Source organism: Cupressus sempervirens, chromosome 2 (genome assembly GCF_028749045.1).
Source record: "Cupressus sempervirens isolate cs-2001-9-10 chromosome 2, ASM2874904v1, whole genome shotgun sequence".
Classification (NCBI taxonomy): Eukaryota; Viridiplantae; Streptophyta; class Pinopsida; order Cupressales; family Cupressaceae; genus Cupressus; species Cupressus sempervirens.
In genome coordinates, this window is record NC_143119.1 from 330,743,913 (window position 1) to 330,771,841 (window position 27,929).

The 27,929-nt window shown below is 37.2% G+C and overlaps 1 protein-coding gene across 4 annotated transcripts in view; it reads right to left on the minus strand.

Annotated features, from left to right (window-relative positions):
• The window catches only part of LOC149572454 (initiation factor 4F subunit (DUF1350)), a 197,014-nt gene that overhangs the window by 71,212 nt on the left and 97,873 nt on the right, over nucleotides 1–27,929 (minus strand). For all 4 annotated transcript variants that reach the window (XM_089813607.1, XM_089813605.1, XM_089813608.1 and 1 more), the window contains 2 exons: nucleotides 13,429–13,486; nucleotides 13,196–13,258 (listed from right to left, as the gene is read on the minus strand). In XM_089813607.1, the coding sequence (XP_089669733.1) occupies nucleotides 13,196–13,258; nucleotides 13,429–13,486 (121 nt within the window). The remainder of the gene's footprint in view (nucleotides 1–13,195; nucleotides 13,259–13,428; nucleotides 13,487–27,929) is intronic.

Consider the following 27,929-nt stretch of genomic DNA (forward strand, 5'->3'; position numbering starts at 1 on the left):
TCTGCAAATGTAGAATCATAACCATTATAATTGATGCTTTCCAAATGCAGATTTGGATCTCATATAAATATGAGAGGAGACATGTCTCATGAAGAGACATCTCTCTATGGTGTAATCATCATTTAAATAATATTATATTAACATGAATCATAATAATATGTATAACAATATATATAATATAATATATATATATATATATATATATACACTATGATATATATGTATTATATACAATAATATATATTATCAACATGGATAAGTATATATACGAAATGATGATTACCAATAACAATAATGTATATTAGATTAAATCAATCCGACTAAAGCTATGATTTTAACACTCCCTCTTAGTTAGGGAGGATTGATATAGAACACATTATGCTCTCAAGTATATGAAGAGGTATCATCTCACCTTTTATAACACACAATTGAACTAAATTCCATAACTTTAATATATGCTTAAAAACCACCTTAAGTGTGGTCTGTAATAGTAACTATGTCATGGTGTCCGACAAGATCCGGCCCAAAGAAGCATGATGAGTTGGTTATCATAGTGTCCAGCAAAATACGGCCCAAAGAACCATGATAACAGGTCTACCATTTATAAGATCGCCACCTTACAATGGTTACGTTCTGTTTATTCATTATCATGACTTCTAGCACTCTGGGACAACAATTTAATGAACTCTGTCATGATAATAGGTCTACCATTTATAAGATCGTCATTTTACAATCATTACCTAATGTTTATATATGTCAGCGAAAGATCATCACCTTTCATTACATATCATATGTGAAATAGTAACCACCATGAACCTAGTCAAAGGATGGTACAAAGGCTTCCACCTTAATTTTCTCTCACAAAGAAGAATGTATTACAAGGAGTTTCACTTAGAACTTCTCCTCATAAAGAAGATATCATTCACAAAGGATTGCACCTCAAAAAATTCTCCCTCTAAACAAAGATCTTGGGAAGTCAGGTCCAATAGTTACTCCCTTAGAGACTCTCTTCCCCAAGGATTCTTGTTAGGCTCACTCTGAACCTGATATCTAATTTTCTAGTGATAAGTCATCACTTCCTCGTGATATACATAGGAGTGGGCCCATCAAAATCATGCAGTTAGAGACATGTATTTCTAGACTCCCTTTGAGTATCAATTTTCTCAGCTTTGTGTTGCTTTCAAAGAAGTGTCATACTCCCTCTTAATGTAGAAGGATACTCATAATGTCAATCATCATTGCCTTCAAAGAAGTATCATACTCCCTCTTAATGTAGAAGGATACTCATAATCTCAATCATCAAAGGTATTTGCTTCAAGAGCCTCACTTTATCCAACCTGATCATAAATTCTTTTAAGCTACTATACCTGCCTAATGTGTCATTCTTCTTTTCCTAGAAGATCAAATTGAGATACAAAGGAAAAGATCAAGGTAAATAACTCTTATAGTATGTGTAGAATTACAAATAAGAGAGAGACTACAATAAGCAAGTAAATATAATACTCAAAGATAATAAATACTTATCTACACATTAATGTTCTTGATACAAGTTGCTCCAATGAAGGTCCATATGTATCAAATAAGATGATGTCTCTATATAGACTTTTGTCAACCAATGGGAATGAAACATTGGTTATTATTCCCCCCACAATGTGAAATTCCCACTCATTCCATCAACATTGTTAGTGATCCTTAGTTCTCATGAGCGATAATTTTGTTCTATGCAATTCATGTTTAGAGGAATATATTGAAGTTTTGCTTCCATGAATGATCCATCATTGTTGTTATTCCTCATATCATCATCTCCTTCATGTGAGTATGTAAAGTTCCCTCTATACAGAGGCTTTTATTCTATCTAATTTTCCAATTTCAAGAGGGTCTTTCCTTGTAGAATATTTCTCACCTTTCACTTTGATATGTAGTAGGGTTTACCTTAGTTTTAAGGAGATCGTATATGTTTTACTCTTCAGAATACATGTTTTGTCATGTCCCCAATTTCTGCCCTTCCTTAGTGACAACATTTCTAGCAGGGTTGGTCTATTATCTAGTTCCCATAGGCCCGCAAAGCATAGAGGGAACCAACCCAAGGACTTTGAGAGTCATGCATGAGCTTCCCAAGTAGTTTGGAGCAGTAGACAACAGTTTCCTACAATTTAGGAGGGATTCCTAATTTGTAAGGATTGACTAGGAGTGGTCTAGGAGGCATTTGGAGACCTCGGCGAACGTTTTGGAGACTTAGAGTGCATCTCCTATTTTTTAGGAGGCATTCCTATTTTTTAGGAGGAACTCCCAGTTCAGTGACAGTTCTCTCAGTGGTGCACACAACAGGGGAGTCATTGGGACTCCATTTTGGTTGATTGGGGCTGTCTCCTACTTTTTAGGAGCATCCCTAGATTTTAGAGATGGACTACCAGTTGACACATCTTGTCCGGCATTAGTCACAGACAGGTGACAAGGTCAGATTCATGTTTGATTGGTCATTTTGGGCCTTTTGGGACCATTTGAGAAATATTTTAATATATTTAAATATTTCCTAAGTTGGTGATTAAATAAATTAAATAAGGTTAAGTTTTAGCCATTTTGGAGTAATAAGGGGTTTTTTGGCCTCATTTGGATGCGCATCCTATGGTGTGATAGCTCGTTGGAAAGGTCTCAAAATTTTCTAAATCTTTCTCTTTGGTCTCAGGGCATTTCAGTGAACGGAATTCTATCTATGAGGAAAAAGGTCATTTTCTAGTAACATGACCACTTTAAAATAAGAAATTATAACATTTTCACTACACAACACCACTTGAAGACACTTAGGGTTCAATTTGCAATTAAGAGGGGGTTATAAGGTGATGGAAGCTTCATTCTAAGATTATCTTTTGCATATTGAAAAACTTATTTTTGTGAATTGGCTCTGATAGAGCAATTCTTCATCTGGGACGCAAACCCCAGGTTCTGGATTGGCTGGGACGTAGCCCTCAGCAATTATTGGCATTGGATTCTTCAAACAGTGTACGTTGCTATCAGGGATAGAGTACACCATTCTTTATTGTGGATTCAGGTTGCAGATTTATGGTTTCAGCGTTACAGATTGATTCTTTCAGCTAGGACGTGATTCCTTGCAGTCTTACGGCTGCCATTTGCAGCAGTTTAGCATCATTGTTGGATGTAAGCTCCTTGGAACTGCATTGGATTTATTATTTGGCTTTATAAATCAGAAATCTACCTGGTACGATTTATAGCAATTCTGATTTGGCTCTATGTTCTTATTTATTTTCAGTCTCCTCTCATGTTTATTGTTCATTATTCATTACTATTGTGAAAACTATCAAAAAACACAAAACAAAAACAAAACCTTCTGCAACTTCTGTCTATTCTCAAAGACCATCAAAGAAATCACAGGAAAATATAGTTTATTAATTTAAAAACTACAGCAGATCAGCAAGGGCATCTATTGGGGATCTTTCATGTTTCCTCTATTTGCTTCCTCTCTTTCAAGGTTGCCTCTAATGAAATGTTAGTTTCCCTCTAAATCGCAATCTCCTTCTTACTATAGTAACATTCTAGAAGGCAAAGATCAACATACATGGCTCTTATAGTATATACAAAAAATACAAATAAGATAGAGACTTCATCGATTAAATAAAATAATCAAGGATAATAAATAATTTTGTATAATAATATAAGATCATTCCAATGCAATATAGATAAATATCTAAATTAAAGATATACTTTAATTTATTTTCACTTATACTCATAAGAGATTATATTACTATTACATTTAGTAACATTTTTTTTATTAAACTCCACTATTGAATACCCCATAATAATAATATTGAAACAAATAATTTCATCTCTATCATCAAACGATATTATTATCTTATTCTTATTATTAAAAAATAATATTTATATTATTCAATATTTACCATTATGAATTATTTCATATACCTGATAATATTATTAGAGTTCTATTCCAAGTAATATTATCATAAACATTAACATAACTTTATAAATGGAGTAATTCAATTGATACTCTTCCAATTAAATAATCATACTTACCTTACAAAAGTTCTTTTCGCACTCCTTCAAGTTCGTTCATCCTTGTTATTTTGTCTCCTTTTATTGTGAAATTATCCTCCCGATGCATTGAGCCCTTTTATTATTCCCATGCACGACCCATAGTTCTCTCTTCCTTCAATTTTATCATTATAAGTTTCCACTCCAACTTGTATTCTCATTGCGTTTGTAATTATGTACCTTCGTAGGACTTTGCTTCTTGCCAAGTGATAGATTTATTTCTCATTTTTTATTTATTTATCTTGATCATGCTTCTTCGATAATATATATGGTGAAACCCTCACTTCTGAATGTCTTAATAATTATATGCCCCGAGCTCTTCTTCACTTTTCTCTATGCTTGATGATGAGACGCCTTAATAGATGCCTCCATTTGTACTCTTCATTTTCTTGCAATAACATTCTCAGAAAAGATAAAACACATGCCTCCACTTGTACTCATCCCTTTCCTGCAATAACATTCTCGGAAAAGATCAAGGCAAATAACTATTATAGTACATATGAAAATAAAAGAATAAGAGAGAGACTAACATAATACACAAGAATAATTATGCATAATGATATAATATCATTCCAATCTAATATAGATAAAGATCTAAGTTAAATATATACTTCGAACATATATATACATATATATATTCAATCTTCTAAGTATATATCTTTAATCTATATACATTCACTTATATTTATATTTATATTATTGCTTATCACAATTGCAAAAATTAAATATTTATATTACCAATTTATTATATAACAATAATACACAATTATTGTTATTTACATGTATCATATCTTATAGAAATTAATATTTATCAAAGTATAATTAAATAACATATGAATGCATCCTCTATTGGTTATCAATTCACACTTTTAATAATTACTAACAATTCTAACTCATACTCATATATCAAATAATCTTTGAGTTTCATTCTATTTCTATTGTAATCCAACAAAATTATTTATTACATTATTGCTCCTATATTTATATAAACATTTTCCTATTATCATTTTATAATATTAAGAGGATTATATATGTTTGTTGCCTTAACAAGGAGAATATGTTACCTAAGTTTAAAAGGTCCCAACACTCTATGTTTCACAAATGGTCTCCTCAGTCGTTTGACCATCGATTGGGGTCTCGTTACCCAATTTTACCCGTCGTCCTTGTCTAGGGTGAGTGGTCTCATTGACCTTTGGCATTGAATGTGACATCTCTGTTACTATCCTCTACCTACGGTGATTTCCTCGTGTCTCTACTTTGTGCGGGTTCTACATTGACTATTATTGATGTCAGCTTTGTACCACTACATAACATATAGCAATTGAACACCTGATATGGAATATCAAATCCTCAATTCCCCTCTTGAAAAGTTAATACTCATGAAGACAAGCAAAACTCCAATGTTCCTTACACCTATGGATACTAACACAGTATATCGATGTGATTTGTTGGTAATCACGTAGGCGGCCTTACGCCATTTGTTTGAGGACAACTTGGACTTTAGTGGGATGATGGTGACGATGGTTTTGTATGAGTTCCAGATGATGTTGACGGAGATGGTGATGGTGATGGAGGTTGAATATTCTAATGACTTATACCTTCCTAACCTTCTTCAAAACTCCAAATACTATACTACTTGTTATTCTACTCCTCCTATGAATGGAAAGATTAGCAAATGGACGGGGATCGAATCTAATGAAAGTTAACTAGCACCTCTACCTCCATAGATGCAATGATTCAAGGGAAAGGAACTAGTTTACCACACAAGGCTTCCCAATAAGCCGCTAGGATGCTAGTGGCCTAGTTATAGATCCCTATCAAACATCCACTAATACTACCATGCAACTATCCATCTACTTTTCTCTCTACTTAACAACCTTCTTGAAATGAAATCTACTTTAGCAACTTCAAAGAAAATCTTATTCTAACTATTGGAAGTAGAAACCATGCAACAACACCAAAAGTTCTTAATCACCATACAAGTCACAACAATGAGAAAGAAAAGTGATTTTGGCATTATTTTAGCAACAATTTTCTTCAACCCTTTACAAAAGAGAGCAAATGGCCTTATATAGAGGCCAAAATTTACAACCAATGGTAGAGATAAAGAGGCAAAACCAACAATTCAAATTGGATCCTAGCAACCCTAATTAGGGTTGCCACCCCATCGGCCAATGAGAAGATGCCACCTCATCAATGGACCAATGAAAAAAAAGGAAAAGTGGCAACCAATGAGAAGGCACCAAAATGGTAGCCAATCAGAAACAGACACCTATCCTACCCAAGAAAAACGAGAATTTGCCACTTGGGCTTACATCAAATGATCTTCTAATATAGTTCTACCCCTTTCTTTCATCTTTTTAGCCAAAGTGATGAACTTGGCTAGCTTGTCGTTGACTTCCTTCATGGGAGGGCAATGTGTACATTTCATCTTGAGCTCTGCTGAATTCATCATGTTGCTCGCTGCTTGCAATGTTTTCTCATGATCCTTCTCATATTCTTTCGCGTATCCGATAAAGGCATTAAGGGAGGCGAAGGTGCCCAAATGTTTCTTCTTGATGGCAACCTTCCCCAACTCATCCAACCTCAATCCAAATTTTGTCTCATTGATCCTCTCCACTTTCATATCTTCAAAATCAAGCACAGCCCCAACATCACTCATCATGGTTGAAATGAAAATGTCAATACCTAGGCTATGTTGTGCAATCTCATTCCGTACTTCTTCAAGTATTCTCAATCTGGTAGTCAATGCATCAAACCAAGACTCCACCGTACTCAATCCTCCGACGTCTACCAACTTGGCTCTTTCCAAATATTTCTCTGGTAGCTCAATGAATGTTTGTAGCCTGGGAATGGCTAAGTCCTTGATTGGAAGGAAATCCTTCCACTCACCTTCAAATCTTCTAAATTTATCACTAACAGCCACCAATGACTTGAATGTCGAGACAACAAAAGGCAAGAAATTTTGCCCATCTTGGATTATATCATGGATCCAATCCCTGACTTCAGGCAGCTGAGTCGATATGTCTTCTATGTTGCTCCCACTATCTTGAGGAAGGGTTGCCTGGTGCAACTGTTGGATAGTTTGGCAATCTCTCCAATACTTGTTCTCGGCCTCCAACTTTTCAATCCTTTCATTTGCCTTCCTCAACCTTTCTCTGATTGAAACGATGCCTTCCTGAATCTCCTCACATTCCATGTCATCCGTGATTCTTTCCGAGTTATCCTCAACTGTCTCATATTCCTGAGCTACAATTTCATCCAATGCCTTGTTAACGTTGGTATAGCAATCTGAACCTTTCGGTGACCATCATTGTCGCTCCTGATTACCTTTGCCATTGTTTCTGCAATTTGTTTCTGGTTCTTGCTATCACCATTTCTATTAATCCTTGGATGTCTTCAACTGTTTGAACAGTCACTAACTTGCCTCTCGGCATAAGCATTTTCCTTAACGATAGTGGTGCAATGCATCTCCCCAAATCTAGATTTGGTTTGATTAGCCGATCATCACCAACGGCCTTAGGCACCTAGCTTACTTGCTCAATATCAATTGGTCCATCTTCTTCTTCATTAGTAACTGTCATGTCATCTCCATGTTGATTCTCTAAGAGAGGAGAGTACTCGGTGCTGTCACTGTAACCACTTGATTCTGAATCAGAGCTCACCTCTACCATGGCCCCTTGTCCACTTGTATTATCTTCTTGGCCTCTAGCTTCAACTATGCTCTCCCTTGATGGCGTTGCATTTTGTCTCTTTGTTGGAGGTTCCTGATGTTCTTTACCCTTTTCAACTTCCAAACCTCTCATCTTAATTCTAACTGTTCCTTGCTATTGGCTACTTCCTCTACCTTTCTGTTCAACTGATTCTGTTGGACCTTCCTTTGGTTTCATTTTTTCATAAGTAAGGTGTACCTTTTGACTTTGTAATTTCCTCAATTTCCCATTGTACGACGACTCAGTGTGCAAATCAACTGCCCCTGTAACCGCCTCCAAGGAAGGATTCTGTATGATCATTCCAATCCATTGGATTCAACTTTGTTCCCTCCACTATATTATAATCTTCTCTCAACACATTTTCATCATCCTCCAGTTGATCGGGAATATCAAGGCCTCTCCATCTAATTGCCCTCATCATGTTCACTGACAATCTTGAGAAAGCTAGCTTTCTCACGTGAAAGTCATCCCGTGCATTGGCCCAAAAATCTTCTATAGTAGGAACATGTTTAAATGTATCTCCGTGAGATGCCTTGATAACACCATTAGCATCAAATCCTTGCCTTGCTCTATACCATGCTAGATGATACCATTCCAATTCTTTCTCCAGAGCTGCAAAGGTGACAGGATTGGGGCAACTATCATTGCCAATTCCAAATGAGAAGGTAATTCCTGTCTCACCTTTGAGTTTCATCATTCTATCATAATGCTCAAGTTGCCTAGCCAATTCCATCAAAACTACCTTGTCGAGTGGGTACCTTGGAAGTCTTTTGGGACCAACTGTGCTTCCTACTACTCTAATAAAATTGGATGAACCAACTCCCATACTTCTGGGCTTTTGGTTCTGCCTTTGAAAGCCTTTTAGTAGGTGTCCCTTGTAATACCCTTACTGTCTTCATGGCAAAAGCATCACAAAACATCTTATAGTCCTTCTTGTTGTGCAAATGAAGCTATGGATAACATTCATGCACCAAACATTGCCCCGACCCATTGCCAATTACTCCTAAGCCCCTAAGTCCCAGATTTTCATACAATCTCGCAATCAAATAGAACAGATAGGACGCCATATAGAATTGTTTTTGATTTTGTACGATCCTAAGTTGCAATTCTAGATTCTCGCTTATGATCCTAGCCCAATCAAATCTTCTTTTTCCTTTTTCAATTTCATCAATAAAGAAGTACATCTAGTTTTCGAATTGCATACCTTGAGCTAGGCCCATGATCCGACTGAGAAGCACAATGAGATCACCATACTCTGATTTGAAATCTGATACAGTAAGCCTTGATGATCTGGTGACTCCCTTGTTGCCTTCATGTAGCCAATCCTACTTTAGATGAATGAAATAAGCGTCCTAGTTATCCTGGAATAACTTAGCCGCCTAATCCATCATTACTATTGTCATGCTTTTGTACTGGGGGATATTGAATGCTTCTTTGACCACTTGTCCACCGATGTTGGCTAACACCCTCTTCCCTTCATCAAAAATGATGGATTTACTAACCAAATGAAACCGGGATGCATATTCCATTACCAATTCTAGACAAGGCAAGATAGGAGGGAAGGTCATCGCATGTACAATTCCACTTTTGTATATCTTTTTTGCCATAGGGGATTGTCCTTCCTTCAGTCTGTCCTTTAACTGTATCATGTTTACTATGCCGATATTGGTATCACTTATTCACCTCACTTTCGAGAAAAGGTGATCTTAAACATCATGTCTTCCTTGTCTTTTTTGGTATTCGTTCCTTTTAGGTTCTTGCTTACACTAACATCTACCATCCTAAACACTTATTTTTTGCCCCTTCGTTCTAAGTGACATGGACTACCCTTATCGATCTCCAACCTTCTTTCTATCAATGAAATCTAACTTAGTTCTGCCTCGCCAATTCCTATCACTACACTTATCAATCTCCAATCTTCAACCTAAGGGTGGGACTACCACTTATTTCTGCCTCGCCATTACCTTAAGATGGACTACACATATCTCCCACTTCAACCTAGGGTGGTCTAGCTTATTTTTGCCTCGCCAAGTGTCCTATCATGACATCTACACTTATCTCTCCAATCTTCAACCTATAGATGGGATGATGAAGTGGTGGATGATGAATGCAAGAACGTAAGGGAAACGAAACCAAGCAAGAACAAGGAGTAAAATCCGCCTTTGAGACCAATCTTCAGCTCTAAAACGAATTGAATTTTACCTTGATTTTTGCCTTTGCCAATAGTCAAGTCTCCTTTTGGAGTTCAGATCAGACTTTGAAAATTCAAGCCACCTTGCAAAATCAGAATTTTAACCTCTTTGAAACTGCCCACACTCTGCCAAAAATCAGAGTTTTGATCATGTGTTTCCTCCTCCAAGTAAAGTCGCCCACATCTGAACTTAAAATCGCAGTTCTCTAGCAAGAAAAAAATCACACCTTTTTAAAATCGCCAAGCAAGGGGAAGGTATCCACATCTACTCTTCTAATTGTCTAGAGCAAAAATTTGTAGCCCTAGTTCGAGAAAAAAAATACCAAGGATGAAAATATTCAGATCTGCTCTCTTTTGGAAAAATCGCCAAACACTTGAAATCTATTCAAAAATCGCTAAGTACCAAAATCCGCCCTTGCAAAATCGCCAAAGCATAGAAAATCTGCTCCTTTAAGAGGAAATCGCCAAGCATGAAGGCTGTTCCAAGGGAAAAAAATCACCAAAGAGAAGAAGGTTGTGATAGAATGAGAAGATGGGAGAGGGAGGAGCCCTCTTATACCATTTTCCCTTCACTCTTCCAAGCTGGCCGACTAGCACCTATAGGATAAAACAATTAAATTAGTGTCTCATTAATGGTCCAATTTAAATGCCAAGCCAAAATTAATTTTGCCTATAGTGAAATTTGTACATTTAATTGCTTGTTAGGACGAAAAATTGCAAAATAAAATTAAGAAAGCCTTGGAGATGTTAAAAAAATTTCATTTAATGATGTTTTGGTAATTAAAATATCATTAAAATCAGATTGAGATCGAATTTCAATTTTAATTCACCAACCTCTTTAAATATTTTAAAATCTTCTAGGCAATTTTAACCAATTTAATGTAAAATTTTGCAATTAAGTCCACTTTCCATTTTGCAATGTAATTTTAAATTTTTTCCAAAATAAATCATTTTCTCTAGCATCCAAAATCGATTTTCCAATTTAATTTCACTATCACAAAATTTTCCTTTTCATCGAAAAATTTAAGATTTTCCAAAGCAATTAAATCTAAAGAATTTCATTTTGAAGATGCTCAAGATTATACAATTACATCCAATTTTCAAAATCCATCTTAGTCCAAAAATTTGTAAATTTATCCTATCGGGTATTGTTCTAACCATCGAAAAAATGTTATCTTTGAAATCGTTTGGCCTAAGGATAAAATTACAAGTTCCGGAAAATCAAGTTAAGACCGGGTGAAGAAAGAAATCCAACCACATCCCTCCTGACCTGAAGGTGTCCAAAGCGTAAAATTTCCAAATTAAAACTTTTGGACAACTCCGAAAAAAAATTCGCTTAGGCGATGAAAAGAAAGGGAGTCCCCAAAATTTTGGGGCGATGATGTGAGAACCTCACAACAACTATATCACACCTAACTTTTAAACCTAATATCCAAGTCCCTTTTATTTTGTATTTTCTCCTATCATCCTTTCGGTACTCATTGTGCTTGGTCTGCGCTGGGACTGCTCGACTCCACGTCTTTCTATTTTCCTGTTAATCAAAAACCAATGTCATGTGTACAACTGGCATTCTATTCATGTCCTTCTATGTCTACCTTCATACGGTCATTCCCTTTATAATATATCTTTTATTTCATAGTTGGCTTAGTGATCTTTAGCACTGGTTATTTGTCTGCAAGTCTATGTCGACATCTATTTGAAGATTCATGAGCAACCAAGTGTCGATAGCTCATTACAAGGACTTTAATCAGCATTTGCAGAGGGTCACAGTTCAAGTCAAAAGTTCATGTCAGATCTAGACATCCAAATCCACACTTTTGGACATGGCTTTGTCGTTGTTCAGTGAATGGGTTCATCTGACCTCAATTGTTTAGGGTACGATCAAAGTTCTATCTATGACCTACATCGATCTTTCTCTGTCGTAGGTATGGTTGATCCTCATGGCCTCATCTATTGAGCGTATAGTCATGTTATACTCGGCCTCATTTATTCGGAATAAAATCAAATTTCTACTCAAGACTTTGCCTATGCATTTGGCATTGCTTGTATAGGGTAAAGTCAAATCCATCTGAATTTTACCCAATACTTGCATTTGAGCTTTTCTATTCGGAGTAGAATTGAATTCCCCAGATTGTATTAGATCGGGGTGCAACCAAATCTACTAAAAAATTTCAACTATCGATGCCAATAAATGTTCAAACCACCTTGTTTGTATGTTCTGCAATATTGTTAATCTTTAATCCTTTCAAAATGACCCGCATGTGCTTCCCTCAGAGGTATAATATCTATGTCTTTTCTACTCTTTCTTACATTTGCAATCTGAAACCTGCTCTGATACCATATTAATTTGGGATCGTTTTTGCAAATGTAGAACCATAGCCATTGTAATTGATGATTTCCAAATGCAGATTTGGATCTCATATAAATATGAGAAGAGACATGTCTCTATGGTGTAATCATCTTTAAATAATATTATATTAACATGAATAATAATATGCATAACAATATATATATATAATATAATATATATACTATGTACTATAATATATATATATATATATATATATATATATATATATATTAATATTAAATAAAATAATATATATTATTAACATGGATAAGTATATATACGAAATGATGATTACTAATAACAATGTATATCAGATCAAATCAAAACCGACTAAAGCTATAATTTTAACAGTTTACAAATAGGTTTTCAAATTTGGCATCATCAGTATATATCTTCTTCAAACGAATTTCAACATTTCTTCAGATTGATTGAAAGCATTAACAAACATTAACGACCGACTCCTGAGAATATCATTATATTCTGAGATTATTCACGTTTGCATCTTCAGACAAATGGGCAACCTAAAGTAATGCCTAAATAATCGTTGCATATCTAATGCCATCAAAATATTGATGACCTTTAATATAAAATTTCCTAGTTTCCAACAAAAAACAGGGAAGGGTAAAAGATTCTTGGATAAGTTACACAGGAGTAAACCAATAGCGTTGCTAGATTATCTCAAGACATGTATTACAGCCAACTTTATGCTAGTTCCAGTAGAGATTAATAAGATTGTGTAACTATATGTTTGTCAACTTCAAAAACAAAAAGTATAAAAATTTCATTTGAAATCAGGCATTACTAACCTAAACCTGAAGTGCAGAATATGAATTTTCCTACTTAATTCCATTTTGTTATGCTTGGAAGAGCACTCACTTGTTCAAAATAAGGAACAGCTTCTGCAGCAGGTTTGTTGTTAAATGCAATCAAAATATTTGCCTGCAACAAGGAGAAACGTTATGAATGAATCCCACTAAGCTAGGATCTGTTAAAGGTTTCCGAGGGTATTGTGAACTAAAATATAGGTTTAAATGGAGAAAAACATAAATCATCTCAAATCGAATTGTTGTGATAGAGGAAAATAATAGTTAATCAGTGGTAGAAGGAACCTTTTGCAATTTTTCCTCGAAATAACATCCTTCAAGGCATTGGAGGAGTGCACCGTTGCTGACACCAAAAAAGACAATCAATCCACACTGAGTGTAAAGTATATGTCATACATGAGACACATAATATCATATCAGCACAATGATAAATATTATTTTTATGATTGCTTCCTTTCGCACTTGAATTATTCTTAAAAACCCATGAAGTTTTAAATTAAGTATATCTTTTGGCTAATGTCAATACCATAGCTGCACAAAGACAAGGGTACCTGAGTACTTCGGAGATGGGTATGGGTACCAATGCAGCTATGTTTTCAAAATGGGAGATGGGGGTAATTGAAAACATCAATTTCTTTTTAAATATAATTCAATAATTTATAGGAAAATTGAAAACATAAGGACATTGAGTTTTGAAAACAAGAATAGTAATAAAGTTTACTGTCAAACATTAACCTTGAAGATAAAGCACAAAATTGAAATGTGATACAATCACTGTATCAAAGTTTCAAACTGATAACTGATTGCATATTGAAATAAGCTTGATAACAGAAAGCTGAGACACAAACAAAAAGCTGAAACAAAAATAAGAATCTTAAATCAAGGTCCTTAGCTATGATGCTCTCCACTGGTTACCCAAAACCAGGTACACGTCCAGAGGTATGGGTACAAATACCCATGCAACTATGGTCAATACATCTCTGCATAATTAAGATAGAGGAATACACATTTGAATATGACAGGAGAGAAAGGCTACCAAGAAAAGCAATCATCTTCATTAGTGAGGTATGCATAACTTTACAAAGATGAGGTTAAGTGAATGTGAACTGTCTTTTAATTGACCCTCTGAACACACTTCATACCATCTAACTTACATTCATTTAGTGAGCTGTCAAGTGTGAGGACACGTCATTCAGTCTATAGCTGCAATGTCGTTGGAACATGAAATTTAATGCTTATAGTAGAGATGCAACAATGAATTGTACATGTCAACCAAGATTCTCTAGTGTATAAAGTGGTGGAGATATCTCCAAGGAGGAATTAATTATAATAAATAGTCATCATATCCTCCCTCTCTATAGGAACTAGCCACCAGCTCCTAGAGTAGTCTTTGAAAGGGTTTTTGTCTTTGTCATGCATCTCCACAGCCAATGTGGGATAAACTGTTTTTTTGCCACTTCAAATTATGGGACTCCTGCAAACTGATTTTCATTTTATTTTATCTTATTTAGTTTCGGTTCAAAGCCAACCAAGCCTTCAAGGGAGAATCAATGCCTCTAGAGAAGGTTCTATTTAAACTTGCTAAAATCCATATTGTGGAAATTCGAAGCCTATGAGGGTAAAAACTATGTTGTATTTCAATCATTTTTATGTCATGCCTAGCTTTGGTCCCAACACTGCCTATATAGGGAATTAATCTTACTTACCTTTGAACTTATTTTAAAGTCACTATCATATCTTCAAAGGCAAATTCGATCATTATAGGGACTGATCCTTATCATTGTTTCACAACTTTCACTTATCCCTTAGTGGAAATTCAATCATCATAGGGAAAAATGAGTTCCTTTAAATTTTCTTTGTTTCTTTCATTCATTCCCAAAAGGGGGAAATCAAACCTCAAAAGGATATTTACTTCACTTGAACACTACCGCACCAAGGGGAGAATAAACCCCTATAGGGACATTCTTGGTCTCAACACTTCAACTCATTTTTTCATTATACTTTCCAAGAGAAAAAACGACCCCTATAGGGACAAGGTGGAAATCCCATACAAATAGGGAGTAGTGGAAATTAATTGTCCACAGGGTCAATTTGGGCTCCTTACTCTTCAATTGGAAAAATTGGCTTCATGGGGGACAAAATGGAGGTCCTACAAGCACAAGGACAAATTCCCTATCGATAAGGACTATCCCCATTGTTAATTTCGGTGATCAGAAATAACACTAAATTAAAATAGAGAGAGAGAGAGAGAGAGAATTACTCAACATGATTACCCTAGGAAACCCTCCAAGTTGGATGAAAAAACCAAGCACCAAATTAGATCATCTATTATTGCCCTTTTATCAATCAATTTACATATCACACTGTTATTGATTTGCTGAAGATTACTGATCAATGAAGCAAATCATAAATATCGCCAACCAAGAATGTATCGCCACTGTATAATTAGATGTGTCTAGATCTGACCTGATAAATCACAGTTATAATTCGCAGCCCTGATCTGGGTGTAGTTTGCTGCTACTGCTGTTTACAATTACACTGGATCACTTCCTTATTGAATTCATTGCAAAGAGTATAAATATCATTGTCCGATTGAATTCGCTGGCAAGAGTACATATGTTCCTGCTTTATGAATTTGCTACCAAGAGTATTTGTATCACTGCCTTAGGAAATTCGCAGGTCAGAGCATATATCACAGGTATTTTTCATGTGTATGTTTACAATAACACGCCTCACATATATATGAGGGCTTTTACACTTTTCATTACAAGGTCGGCCTCCTTTGGGGCCAATATATTTTATATTTTAATTTTGACTTTTGCCTCCAGCCAAGTCAACCCTCTTTGTTGCCAATATTTACAACTTAAATTTATCTTTCATCCCTTTACATGAGACCATCTATGATGTAATTGATTTGAAAAACGGGCCCAATGATCTAATTCGGCTAGTATCTGATCTAGTTGTGATCAACACTCCCTCTTAGCTAGGGAGGATACTAAAAGCATTATGGACTCCTTCCATGGAATTCATCTCGTATTGCCTACAGAGGATGAATAAAAAGGTATCATCAAGGACTCCTCTAATGTCCATCATGCATGCCCACAGAGGATGAATCCACCTTGCATTGCTTGCAGAAATTGGCAGAGGTTTAAGACCTCAAGCCTTCTCTGAAGGAAGGTTAATAAGGACACTACCACCTTGCATTGCCCAAAAAGGTTGGTCCCACTTTGCTTTGCCCATAGAGGGAGAAAATGCTAGGTGTATTTGTTTACCGTACAAGGTAAACAGTTTATTAATGCATTTAGACAATAGACAAGAACATGTAACACAGAAGTATTCCTTTTATTATTCGCATGTATGCAGAAGATACTACAATATTTGATATGCTTGATTGCAATGATGATTACAATTCTCCTTATGATCCAAAGTCCATTCTGGACGGCGTACATATACCTTCACAAAGGGGTGACTTAACCATCATGCGCCTCTTCGAATACTATTCTACCCGTCAGCTACAATATAGATTTTACCGACAACATCATCCCTCCAAAAGAAAAGTCGTCTCCAGACGACAATTACAAAATATCTGAGACAGATTAACAAAAGGAAATACATTAACTGACTAACTATAACAAGATAGATCTGTTTCCATCACATCACATTCACACTCCTCTCCTGCCTACACCAAACTGGTCTCCAAAACACATTGCATCTGTAGCCTCTACTAACACAATACTATCTCCTTAGACAATCCGACCTTGATAGCCACCTATGTCGCCTTCTCTACTTCCAATGCCTGGGTACGCTGAGCCAAGTGTTGCTCTACTGCCTCCAACTGGATGATTAGCTCCTCCGAGCTCTCTATGCATCCACCAAGATAGCCTCACGCCAAACACCTACTTCGAGTGCCTCAAAGCGTAGCAGCCCTCTTGAAAGGCTTCTCTAGTGCCCTTCCCACCTCTGACATACAAACACTCCATGCCTGCAGCAGCTCTAGGTCTCATCAACTGATCACACTTCCCACGATTGATAATTGAACTGATTGGAGGTCTACCCAATGGGGTCGAGGGGCACTTCCCTCGCTCTAGGTCTCGTCAACTGGTCACACTTCCCACGACTGATAACTAAACTGACCAAGGGTCTAGGGGGCATCGCCCCCAATGGGGTCGAGGGGTAGTGCCCACCGCCAAGACCAAATTAGCACTCTCAAACTCACACAAAAGTCCATGGAACACACCATTTTTGTGATTTTCTTCCACTCCCATACTCTTTCTGGCAACTGCTTATGTTTTACTACCTGTTTATGTCTTTCCCTTCCCTTCGGTATCATACGTTATTCATTATGAACTGTTTTGATCTGTCATCTTTTTTTTTTTTTTTAATAGAACCTCTCTTATCACCCTTCTTCTATGTCATATGGCAGTCCTTCAAGTCTGTACTACAGTCCTTCCTTCCAGTCCATACAATATACTTATGTGTCAGCCATATGGCCAATAGCGTACAGTACTAATCTACTCAATCTTCCAGGATTTTGACCTAGTCCATACGGCATATTTACCTCTTACAATTGGCTGTGTCACACTCTATCTAGGCCGTACGGACTTCTGTTTCCTTTTTGTATTAGTTTCTGGTGCCGTACGACCTGCACCTTTCCTTCTGTGAGCACTATATGGTTAGCATATTCCTCCTAGTGATGTTGTACGAGCACCGTATGGTTAGCATATTCCTCCTAGTGACGTCGTACGGTCAGCACATTTATTTCCTCCTAGTGAATGTCGTACGGTGTTTGCTTTTCAAGATCTCTTTCGATGGTAGCTGACCTCTTTTCTACCATACGGTCAAGCCCTTATTAAGAACGTAACCTGGATAATTCTACAAGTCTACTAGTACAGGTCGTACCGTCTTTTATGGATAATATATATCCAATGATTGGCAAGTAATACATTTATATCTTTCCTAGAGGTGCCAACGATTTCCAAATAGGTGTTCTTGTTTTGCATTTAACTAAACTAATGTTTAGTTTTGTTACTTCTAAACACAATCCTTGAAATCACCGATTTAGAGATAATATTGTTCTAGTGCCAAAACTAAGGGTCATGTCCCTTGAGGGACATACCCTCTAGATCGGATATATGTAGGGTTGAGAATGTAGTTTGGAGAACACACATACACAACAGTCTGATTCTCCAAGCATTCTCCTTCCAACGAAGATATAACTAGAGATATTCTCCATCACTCAAGATCATGTATAGAAGACTGTACATGCAATAAAACATCAATTATATCAGCAACAATAAAATCTGAATAGACATATTGTTTTAAAGATCATTCTCAGCATCTTGGAACTGCACTATAAGTCTGACTCAAAATAAAAATTTGTAGAACTTTACAGCCCCTTCCTCACACATCCATATGGTGACTTGCTCCTTCTTTGCTTGTTGAACCATACGATTGTTGTCTCTTTTTCGCTGATGGTCGTACAATTCCAAATATGCCTTTTCCTCCAAGGTCGTACAGTCTCTATCAATATCCTTTGTGTTTGAAGTTTCCCCTTATGAATTCTATACGGGTCATACGGTATGTATCTTCTGAGCCCGTACGGGATCCACTCCTCTCCTAATAGTCATACTGTCATACAATATCCTTCCAGACCGTACAATACTATAACCTCTCCTTTAGATTGATTTTTTCTTCTTCTTGCTCGTCTGTATGGGCCATACGATATGCTCACGCTTGATTTGTGCTCACCGTACCAAGCCGTACAACAATGTTTTTCTTTTATAGTTGGTCGTACTGTGCTCTTCCTAGGCCATACGGGCTTCCGTATGGCAATTGTGTTACTCTCTTCAACCGTACGATGTATTCTTCTCTTCTCCACGTGGGTCAAAGCTCTCTCTGGATTTTAGTACAATCTTTCAAGAACATGCAAATTGCCTTACGGTCTTTGTGATTTCCTTAAGGCCGTATAGTGCATTAACTTGTGTTCTCCTTGGGTCCGTATGGTCCAACTCACTAGCTAGTTATTACCCGTATGGTGATACTTATTCCCCTCTTGAGCCGTACAATGTGTCATGTACAATATCTTCTCCTATCTGGCTGTACAATGGATCACCTATGATTTCCTGTCGTCTTTTGTATGGTCCTACAACGTCCTTCCTAGGTCGTACAACATTATGTTTTTCTTTATTGCCCTCCTTTCTTGCTTACGCTCATGATAGGCCATACGGTCCTATTTTACAGTGAACGTACTTCCTTCCACTCTCCACATGTGCCCATATGGCCAGAATTCCTTTTGACGTTTGTCCATATGATGTACTTGCTTTGCTTTCCTAAAAGGTCATACTATTTTAAATGCAGTTGTTTTTAATACTAGATTCCAATTATCTCCCACCAGTATATTCTTTGGTTTGGTATGATCTCCCATATTCATGGTTTGTATTGTGGCCTTTTCATATTTTATTGGCTTTACCTTATTAAATATATGTGCAGGTGTTACATCCAGCTGTGCGTTCCCTTTTTTTATTTCCCTAAATTCTTTTGGAAATTCGTCTCCATTGCGTTCTTCCTTAATTGTTAGTATGTTGTAGCTTTGGAAGAGTTCATAATCCTCTATCTGCCAATGGAATAGACCATTTACTGAATCCAGATCGTTGTCCTTCGATCCACCTTCTAACTGTAGGACTCCTTCCTCATCCGGTTTCATTTGCTTCTTACCTTTGTCCTCTCCTAAATCGGACAATCCATCTTCTTCTCCCACCATTTGTTTGTGTAAATCAATAATAAATCTCCATCCTCTACTCTCCATTGATAGTGTATTCTTCTTCCAATCATGTTTAACCTTTTCTTGTACGAATCAACCTCATCCAAGAATGGCGTCATATCCCCTTCTTTTTAGCGGGATGACTACAAAGTCAAGCAAGAACAGCTATGCTCCAATAGTTATTGGTTGTGCCATCAGGATCCCTAGAGGCTTAATACCATGTTGATCTGCTGTTAGCAATTGGAACGTGGGTGGCCACAATGTCGGCTATCTCAACTTCTTCCAGGTATCTTCTGGTAGGACATTTACCTCTAAACCTCCGTCCACAATTTTGTGTTTGAGAGGATCATTCCCAATATACCAATTTCTACGACCATCGAATGCCTTCCTGATGTGAGGGCTAGCAGAATTGGGTCTGTTGCACTTGTTTCACTTTCCTTTTCCTTCCTAGGTTCTTCTGGTAGTTTAGCAGCCGGAGCCATGTTTGTGAGTGTTGTTCGTAGTTGGGGCATTGTGAGGATCAGATCATTTAATTTTACTGGTACTTCAGTTTGTAATATCTGCCTTATGATGTTCTGTTCTATGCAATTCCTCATTGAGGTACCCGCAGTGCCCCCCTTCTCTGTTTGTGATTTCTTTGTCTGCATCCCTTTCTCAATTTTCGCCCGTGCTTCTTCCCGTCTCTTCTTTTCTTCCATCAGGTCTGGGTACAACTTTGTCTATTTACTTGTAATTACCAAGACTTCCTCTTCGTCCATTCCTGATTCGATACTAATCAAATTCACTCCTGATTTTGATTTTGGGCACTTGGCATCTTCATGGTCTCCAGGACCACACCATCTGCATAAAAACTTCGATGTGTTCATTATTGTACAGTTTCGTGCAAAGTGGCTCAACAAGTTGCATGCCTGAAATTGAAACATCGGTCAGTTGTTCGCATCATACTGAATTCGATTGCGGCCTCCATTATTATTGTTGTTGTTGGTATTGTTTTGTCCCCTTCTGTTGTTTCTGCACCCACCCGAGGTGGCACCGTCATTGTTTGTGTTTCTGTTCCCTCTTGACGTGGATGCTTCCTGTGTCAAGAGCACTTGTTGATGCCCTCATGTTTTTATATTGAATGGTCATTCCTTTGTGGAATGTCCTGCAATTTGGCATATATCACAGAACTGATTCTTCAGATAGGATCCCTTAGTGTGACCTTCTATCTTGCATTCTGTGCACCATAGCTCATTTTCTTTGGTCTAGCTATTCCTTTTCTGCATATTCTTAATTTTCTGTCATCATCCTGATCATATCCTTCTGGAGAGCTTGGACCTTCTTACTGCCCTTTTCATCACCGTTGCTATCTTCAAAAGAGGCTTCATCCAAGTCAGATGATTTGTTTTTCTTCTTTTTTGTTTTCTGTTCACTTTCTAAGTCCATCACTCAATTGTATGCTTCAGTATACGATGATGGCGGTACAATCTTCATTTTTCTTTTTAACTCCAGGCATAGTCGTTCTATGAACAATCTCTTTTTCAGCCCGTTTGTTGGCTTACTTTCCATCTTATTTACCAGTTCTTTTAACTTTCTAGCATATACACGGAGAGTTTCATTTTTCCCTTGTTTTGTGGTGTAGATTCCTACTACTATCTCATTGTCGTCTCGTAGCAATTGAAACTACGTAATAAATTCCTTCTTTATGTTTTCCCATGTCGTTAGCTTTGTTGGATTAGTGTCTGAAAACCAATCGATTGCTACACCTCATAAAGTGGCTGGAAATTGCCTTGCCCATTCTTCATGGTCGTTTTCTCCATTTGTTGTCCAAATCATTTCGCAAGTTTTCCAGTGTCTGATCGAGTCAGCCATGCCATCCCCGTCGAACTTGGGTAACTTTTCGTTTGGACCGGTCATCGGTACCCTTTCTTTTGTTGTTTGCTATTGTCTATACCTGCATTGTTCTGTACTTTTGTACTGCTCTGAACACCTGTGTTACGGACACCTACGTTCTCAAGTGGTGTGAAGGCTTCCTCAAGAACTTGGTTGTTTCGACCAAACTGTATTTGCTTGTCAAGTGTATCGGGGACAAAGAGTTCATCCCATGCTCGAGTTCCTTCGACACTCAGAGCCATGTTGGTCCTTTCCCTTCTGTTTGGATTCCCCCTGGGTATATACCAGTTTGTCAATTCTTCCTTTGTTCCTTTGATCACCCTTCGCCTTTCTCGGGCTTCTTCTATCAACCTTTCCCTTAATCGACTTGGCAATTGCACTTCGTTTGTCAGTGCTCCTGTGGTACCGTGGTCAACTCCTATGCCACCACTGTCGTACCCTTCGACGAGTTGGAGTCTGTACCTTCAGTCGCTTTGTTGTGTGCGGTTTAATACTTCTCGTGCCACCCTTATGCCGTCGTCTTCTGGATTCTTATTTCTATCTTTATTCAATGTGTTCAACATTCATAGCACCAGGTCCTCATAGGCAACGGCACCAAATGTTTACCGTACAGGGTAAACAGTTTATTAATGCATTCAAACAAGAACATGTAACACAGAAGTATTCCTTTTATTATTCGCATGTATGCAAAAGATACTACAATATTCGGTATGCTTGATTACAATAATGATTATAATTCTCCTTATGATCCAAAGTCCATTACGGACAGTGTGCATATACCTTCCCGAAAGGGTGACTCAACCGTCATGTGCCCATTCGGATACTATTCTACCCATCGGCTACAATATAGATTTTACCGACAATAGTATTAATGATGTTGAAACTCCCTCTTAGTGAAGGTTGTGTTCTCCACAATTCCAAGCCTATCTCTGAAGTATTCAAACTTCACTCGAGTAAGAGGCTTGGTGAGAATATCTGCTATCTGCTCTTCTATGCTGATATATTTCAGTTAAATGGCACACCTCTATACCATATCCCAAATATAGTGATAATGAGTTTCCACAAGCTTTGTTTTGTCATAAAATAATTGATTGATAGACATCTTTATACAACTTTGATTGTCAGAATGAATGACTAAAGAATCCAAAGGTTGTCCAAACCATAGTTCAAAATATCGATGAGATAGCGACGAGAAGCATACTTCTCACAAGAAATTGTAGATGGCGCGAAAAGTCATCATTTTCTTACCAAGTCTCTAAGCCGAGAAGTTCAACTTCTTGCTGCGTGAAAATTGCGATATCTTGGCGAGATCTCGGCAACTTCTCGCGAGAAGTTAAGTTCTCACAGGCAGCACGTGAATTTTCCAATAAGTGATAGTCACGCCCAGAAACAGCATCATTTGTGCCTTTTTGCAGCATTGTGTTTGTTGGCTGTGGGAGAAAGGTTTGGGAGGAGAAAATAGGTGTTTGCTAGTGATTTAGAGCAATTGTCGGTGGATTCGGAGTGGATTTGAAGCTCTTTTCAAGAAAAATCCGGATTCACAAGTTAACTTTTTGTTCTTTGGAGTTAAAAATCGTTTTTCTTTGCCATACTTACATATCTTGTATCTAACTTAGTTAAGAATCTACGAATACCATTTCTAATGTTCAAATGTAGGTCATCCAGTTGTGAGCGTAATTGGAGCTTGTTTGAACCCATTCACACAAAGAAGAGGAACAAGTTGGCACAAAAACACCTAAATGACCTTGTCTTTGTCAATTATAACCTCAAGTTACGCATAAAAAAAGCTAATGGCATCAGTAGCTAAGCAACTTTCTCTGGATGACATAGATCCTTTTAGCAATTGGATAGCACAAAAGCAGCCTTCATTGTTCACCAGGGATGACATATATGAGTTGGAGAGGCAAGCTATGCAGGAGGGTAGTTTTGCAGAGGGACTGGATGACATTCAAGAGGAGGGCAGTGAGAGTGAGGACACTGACAGTGATTAGAGTGATAGTGAGGATGAGGAGTCATTGCCAGAGCCAGCACCACCACCACCACAAACAACTGCTACGGCTAGAGCTGCTAAACCCCCTCCCTCTCCCATAGTTTTTACTAGAACTACTAGGAAGGGGAAGAGCAAGATGTAGACTAGTTGCATATTGCACTTGACATTTGTATTTGCTTATATTTTTACAAAGACAATTCAGTATTTGTAGTTTGCTTCAGAGTTCAGAGTCTCTGACTATATCGGCATTCCACATGAGGATGCAATTTTGTTACCTACTGCATTTATATAAATCTAGATCAGCTTGTTTTTTGTGTCTACTCATTTACTGACTCATTACATGCATCTATTTATTGAATTTTGTGAAAAAAAACAGAGTAACATGAATCACCGCGATTCACGCAATTTCGCAATTTGACTCGAGGCATGCGATTCATGGTGAATCAGTGAATTGGCTCGTCGATTTTTTATCCAAAAATCGCATGAATCGCCAAAATCATGATTCGTCCAGAAATCGCCAAAAATCGCCATGAACCGGCGCGTGAAATCGGTCACAGCTAACGTAGAAGGTCAACTCAAAAGCATCGAAAAAAAGCACTATTTTAATCTTTTCTTTTGCCTTTCCTCTTTCTTATAACCCTAAAGGGCCTTCTAATTTTTTAGTATGAGAAGAGAGGAAAAGTGAGAGAGAAGAGAAATGAGAAACCATAGGCTTGTAAACAGCAAGAAAGAAGAGCATCAAGGAGATCAAAAGTCAATTTGGGGAGGCTATAAAATTGCATTGGGAGCTTTAAGGAGCCAATAGCAACACTCCTCAATGTTAGTGCATTTTTTATTCTTTTATCAATTTTTTTTAGTTTTCATTTATAAATCTTGAATGTGTTTTAGTTTCTACATCTTTTTTTACTCAATTGCAAGGTGCAATCTTGAAAACCCTACAATGTTTTTATAACAAATTGCAAACATCTATTTGATTTTACATTGTACAATTTGCTCAAAAATAATGTAGGGTTGGTTGTTTTTTTTTAGTTTAAGTTTGTAATGGATTTTTCTTATTGCAGCAGCCCTAGCTTTCATTTTCCATTATGCCTAAAAAGGATGAGGCTTGGATCTATACTGAAGAATTTCCTGGAAGAACAAAATATCAAACAAAATGTTTCTTTTGTAAAGAAATTAACTCAAGTGGCATCTATAGATTTAAATATCATATTGCAAGCATACTTGGACATGATATTACCCTGTGCACTAAACAAACCGCTAAGGCAAAAAGAAAATGTTATATGGCACTAGAACCTTTGGAACAAGAAAAATAAGTAAAGACAACTTGAACAGTTAGGTGCTATTGGCTCGCATGCTCCCTCATCCGCATCTATATCCATAGGTTGCTTTGGAGAGGGTTCTTCTAGGCCTCTCTCTCGCCCTAGTGCTAGTGCTAGTGCTAGTGCTTGTCCTAGTGCTAATCATTCTTATTCTAAACTTGGGCCTATTATATTTCAGCCTAGAGTGCGGAAATCTAGATTGGATCCATGCACTACTCTTGGCTCACAACCCTCACTTGAGAGCATGGGTACTTTGAAAAAGGAGATTCATGATGTTGCCAGAAAACAAATTTGCAAGTTTTGGTACTTTTGCAACATTCAATTTATTGCAGCGAGGTAATTAACTCTTTTTTATTTGTCCTCTTTTTTAATTATTTAATATTTCTACTTGGGTAATCGTAGATTCATATTTGATATTACATAATGATTTGTTATCTAAATTTCTAATTATAATCTATCTGTGACAGGACTCCTTATTGGCAAGGCATGATAGATGCTGTAACTATTTGTGATCCGGGCTTAAAAGACCCTACTGAAGCTAAGTTGAGTGGCTACCTCTTAGATGAAATGGGAGAGGACATGAAGTTCAAGCTAGCTGACTACCAAAAGGAATGGACTATAAAGGGTTGCACCATCATGACGAATGGTTGGACAGATAGGAGGGGAAGAACACTCCTCAATTTTCTTGTTTCCTGTGGAGGTGATTCATCATTCTACTTTCCTACATGCTAATTTATTTTGTTGATTGCTAATTTGTTGATTTGTTGATTGCTAATTTGTTGATGGTCCATAAATCATAATCGTGATAATTAAATGTTTCGCTCTATTTTAATTTTGTAGGATCCACCATGTTCATCAAATCTATTGATGTTTTCTCTCAAGTCAAAAATGCCACATACTTGTGTGAGGTTATTGAGGAAGTCATAGCAGAGGTGGGGAAAGAACATGTGATACAGGTGGTGACAGATAATGCAGCATGTTATGTTGCTGCAGGTAAACTTTTAACTTTTTTAATTCTAAGTTTCTTAACATGTGTAAAATTCTAATTAGTTTTAAAATTACTACAAGCAAACTATTGATGGAGAGGCACCCCACAATATTTTGGACTCCTTATGCTGTACATTGCCTTGATCTCAAGTTGGAAGACATTACTAAGATTGAGTGGACCAAATCATGTGTAGAGAAGGCCAAAAATATATGCAAGCTTATATACAATCATGCATTTTCCTAGCCACAATGAGGAAATACATGGGAAATAGGGAGGTTTGCCTCGAATTTTATCACACTTAAGTCCTTGATGACATCAAGGGAAGAACTAAGACGTATGATTGTAAGAGAGGAGTAAAATTTCTGCTTCCTATGCTATGACCACCGCAAGGATAGATGTGGGGAATATCCTCTTTGATGAGGATGGTTTTTGGGCACCTACTCAAGAAATAATCAAGGTATATTTTTTACAATTTAACATTTAGTATTGTTATTTGTTATTTAATTATTTAACGATTTAGCTTTATAATTTAGTTTTGACTCAAATATTTTTTTTACATTATATGCAGATCAGTGAGCCCCTTCTATCTCTCCTACAAACTATTGATGGGGAGAATCCCTCTATAGGCTACATTTATGAGGGCATGAATAGGGCCAAGGAGGCCATTAGAGCCCAGTATGTAGGAGTGCCAGAGGAGTATGGCCCCATTTGGGTCATTATTGATAGGAGATGGCAAAATCAGCTCCATAGGCCTATCCATGCAGCTGTCCATTACCTTAATCCAGCATATCATTTCCTTCCTAACTTCAGGATAGATGAGGATGTTCTTATCAGCCTATACACAGTCTAGTAGAGGTTGAGCCCTGATGGTAGTGCCGCAACTGCAACTATTAAGCTAGACAAATTCAATAATGAGGGACCACTTTTCTTTAGCAAGATGGCCATAGAGGCTCATACATCAGTACAGCCAGGTAAAAAAAAAATATTCTTAAAGTCAATTCATAATTGTTACAATTTATGCATTTTAGTTTTTAAGTTTGTAATTTAGCCTTAGCATTGTGATTGTAAAAGAGACTAATTGTTTTTCTTTTCCCTCATTTCAAATAGATGGTGGCAAATGTTTGGGCAATCAACGCCAAATCTTTAGAAGATTGTCATCCGTATTTTGAGTCAGCCTGACAGCACAGTTAGTCCATGTTTGAGCATATCCACTAGAAGAGGCAAAACAGGTTGTCTGTGCAGAGGTTGAATGATCTTGTATTTATTCATTACAACCTCCGCCTTAGAACTAGATAGATTTTGGCCACTGAATCCTCTCCAATCATTCTAGAGGAGATTGATCCAGAGTCAGAGTGGGTCACTGAGGCTACAGATGCAATAGTCTTCACTGAGGAAGAGCATGAGTGGTTTGACCAAGTAGATAGAGAGGCTGAGGCTATGGCCATGGCAGAGGAGGCTAGAGCACGTTCAGGCATTAGCAAACGCACACGTGCACGCACAGAGCACACCACAGAAATAAGCCCTAGTGATGTTCATGCACCCATCTCACATGCGGGGGCTATGGCTCATCGATCCTCTAGGACGTACCTTAGACACCTTTGTAAAAGGCATTCAAAAGCTGAAACTGAGCTTGAGGATGATGATGAGGCTTGAGCTAGAGTCTTGTTTCTTCATTTTGTTTACACTTTGACTTTACAAATAGACGTGTGTTCCAACATCATGGATCTTCATCTTACATACATTATAATTTATGTCATTTTGATTTGGTTTTATCATTATGGATCTTCGTCTTACACACATTTATGATTTGACAACATTTATAATTCTATAATCTATATATCTATGTCATGACTCATT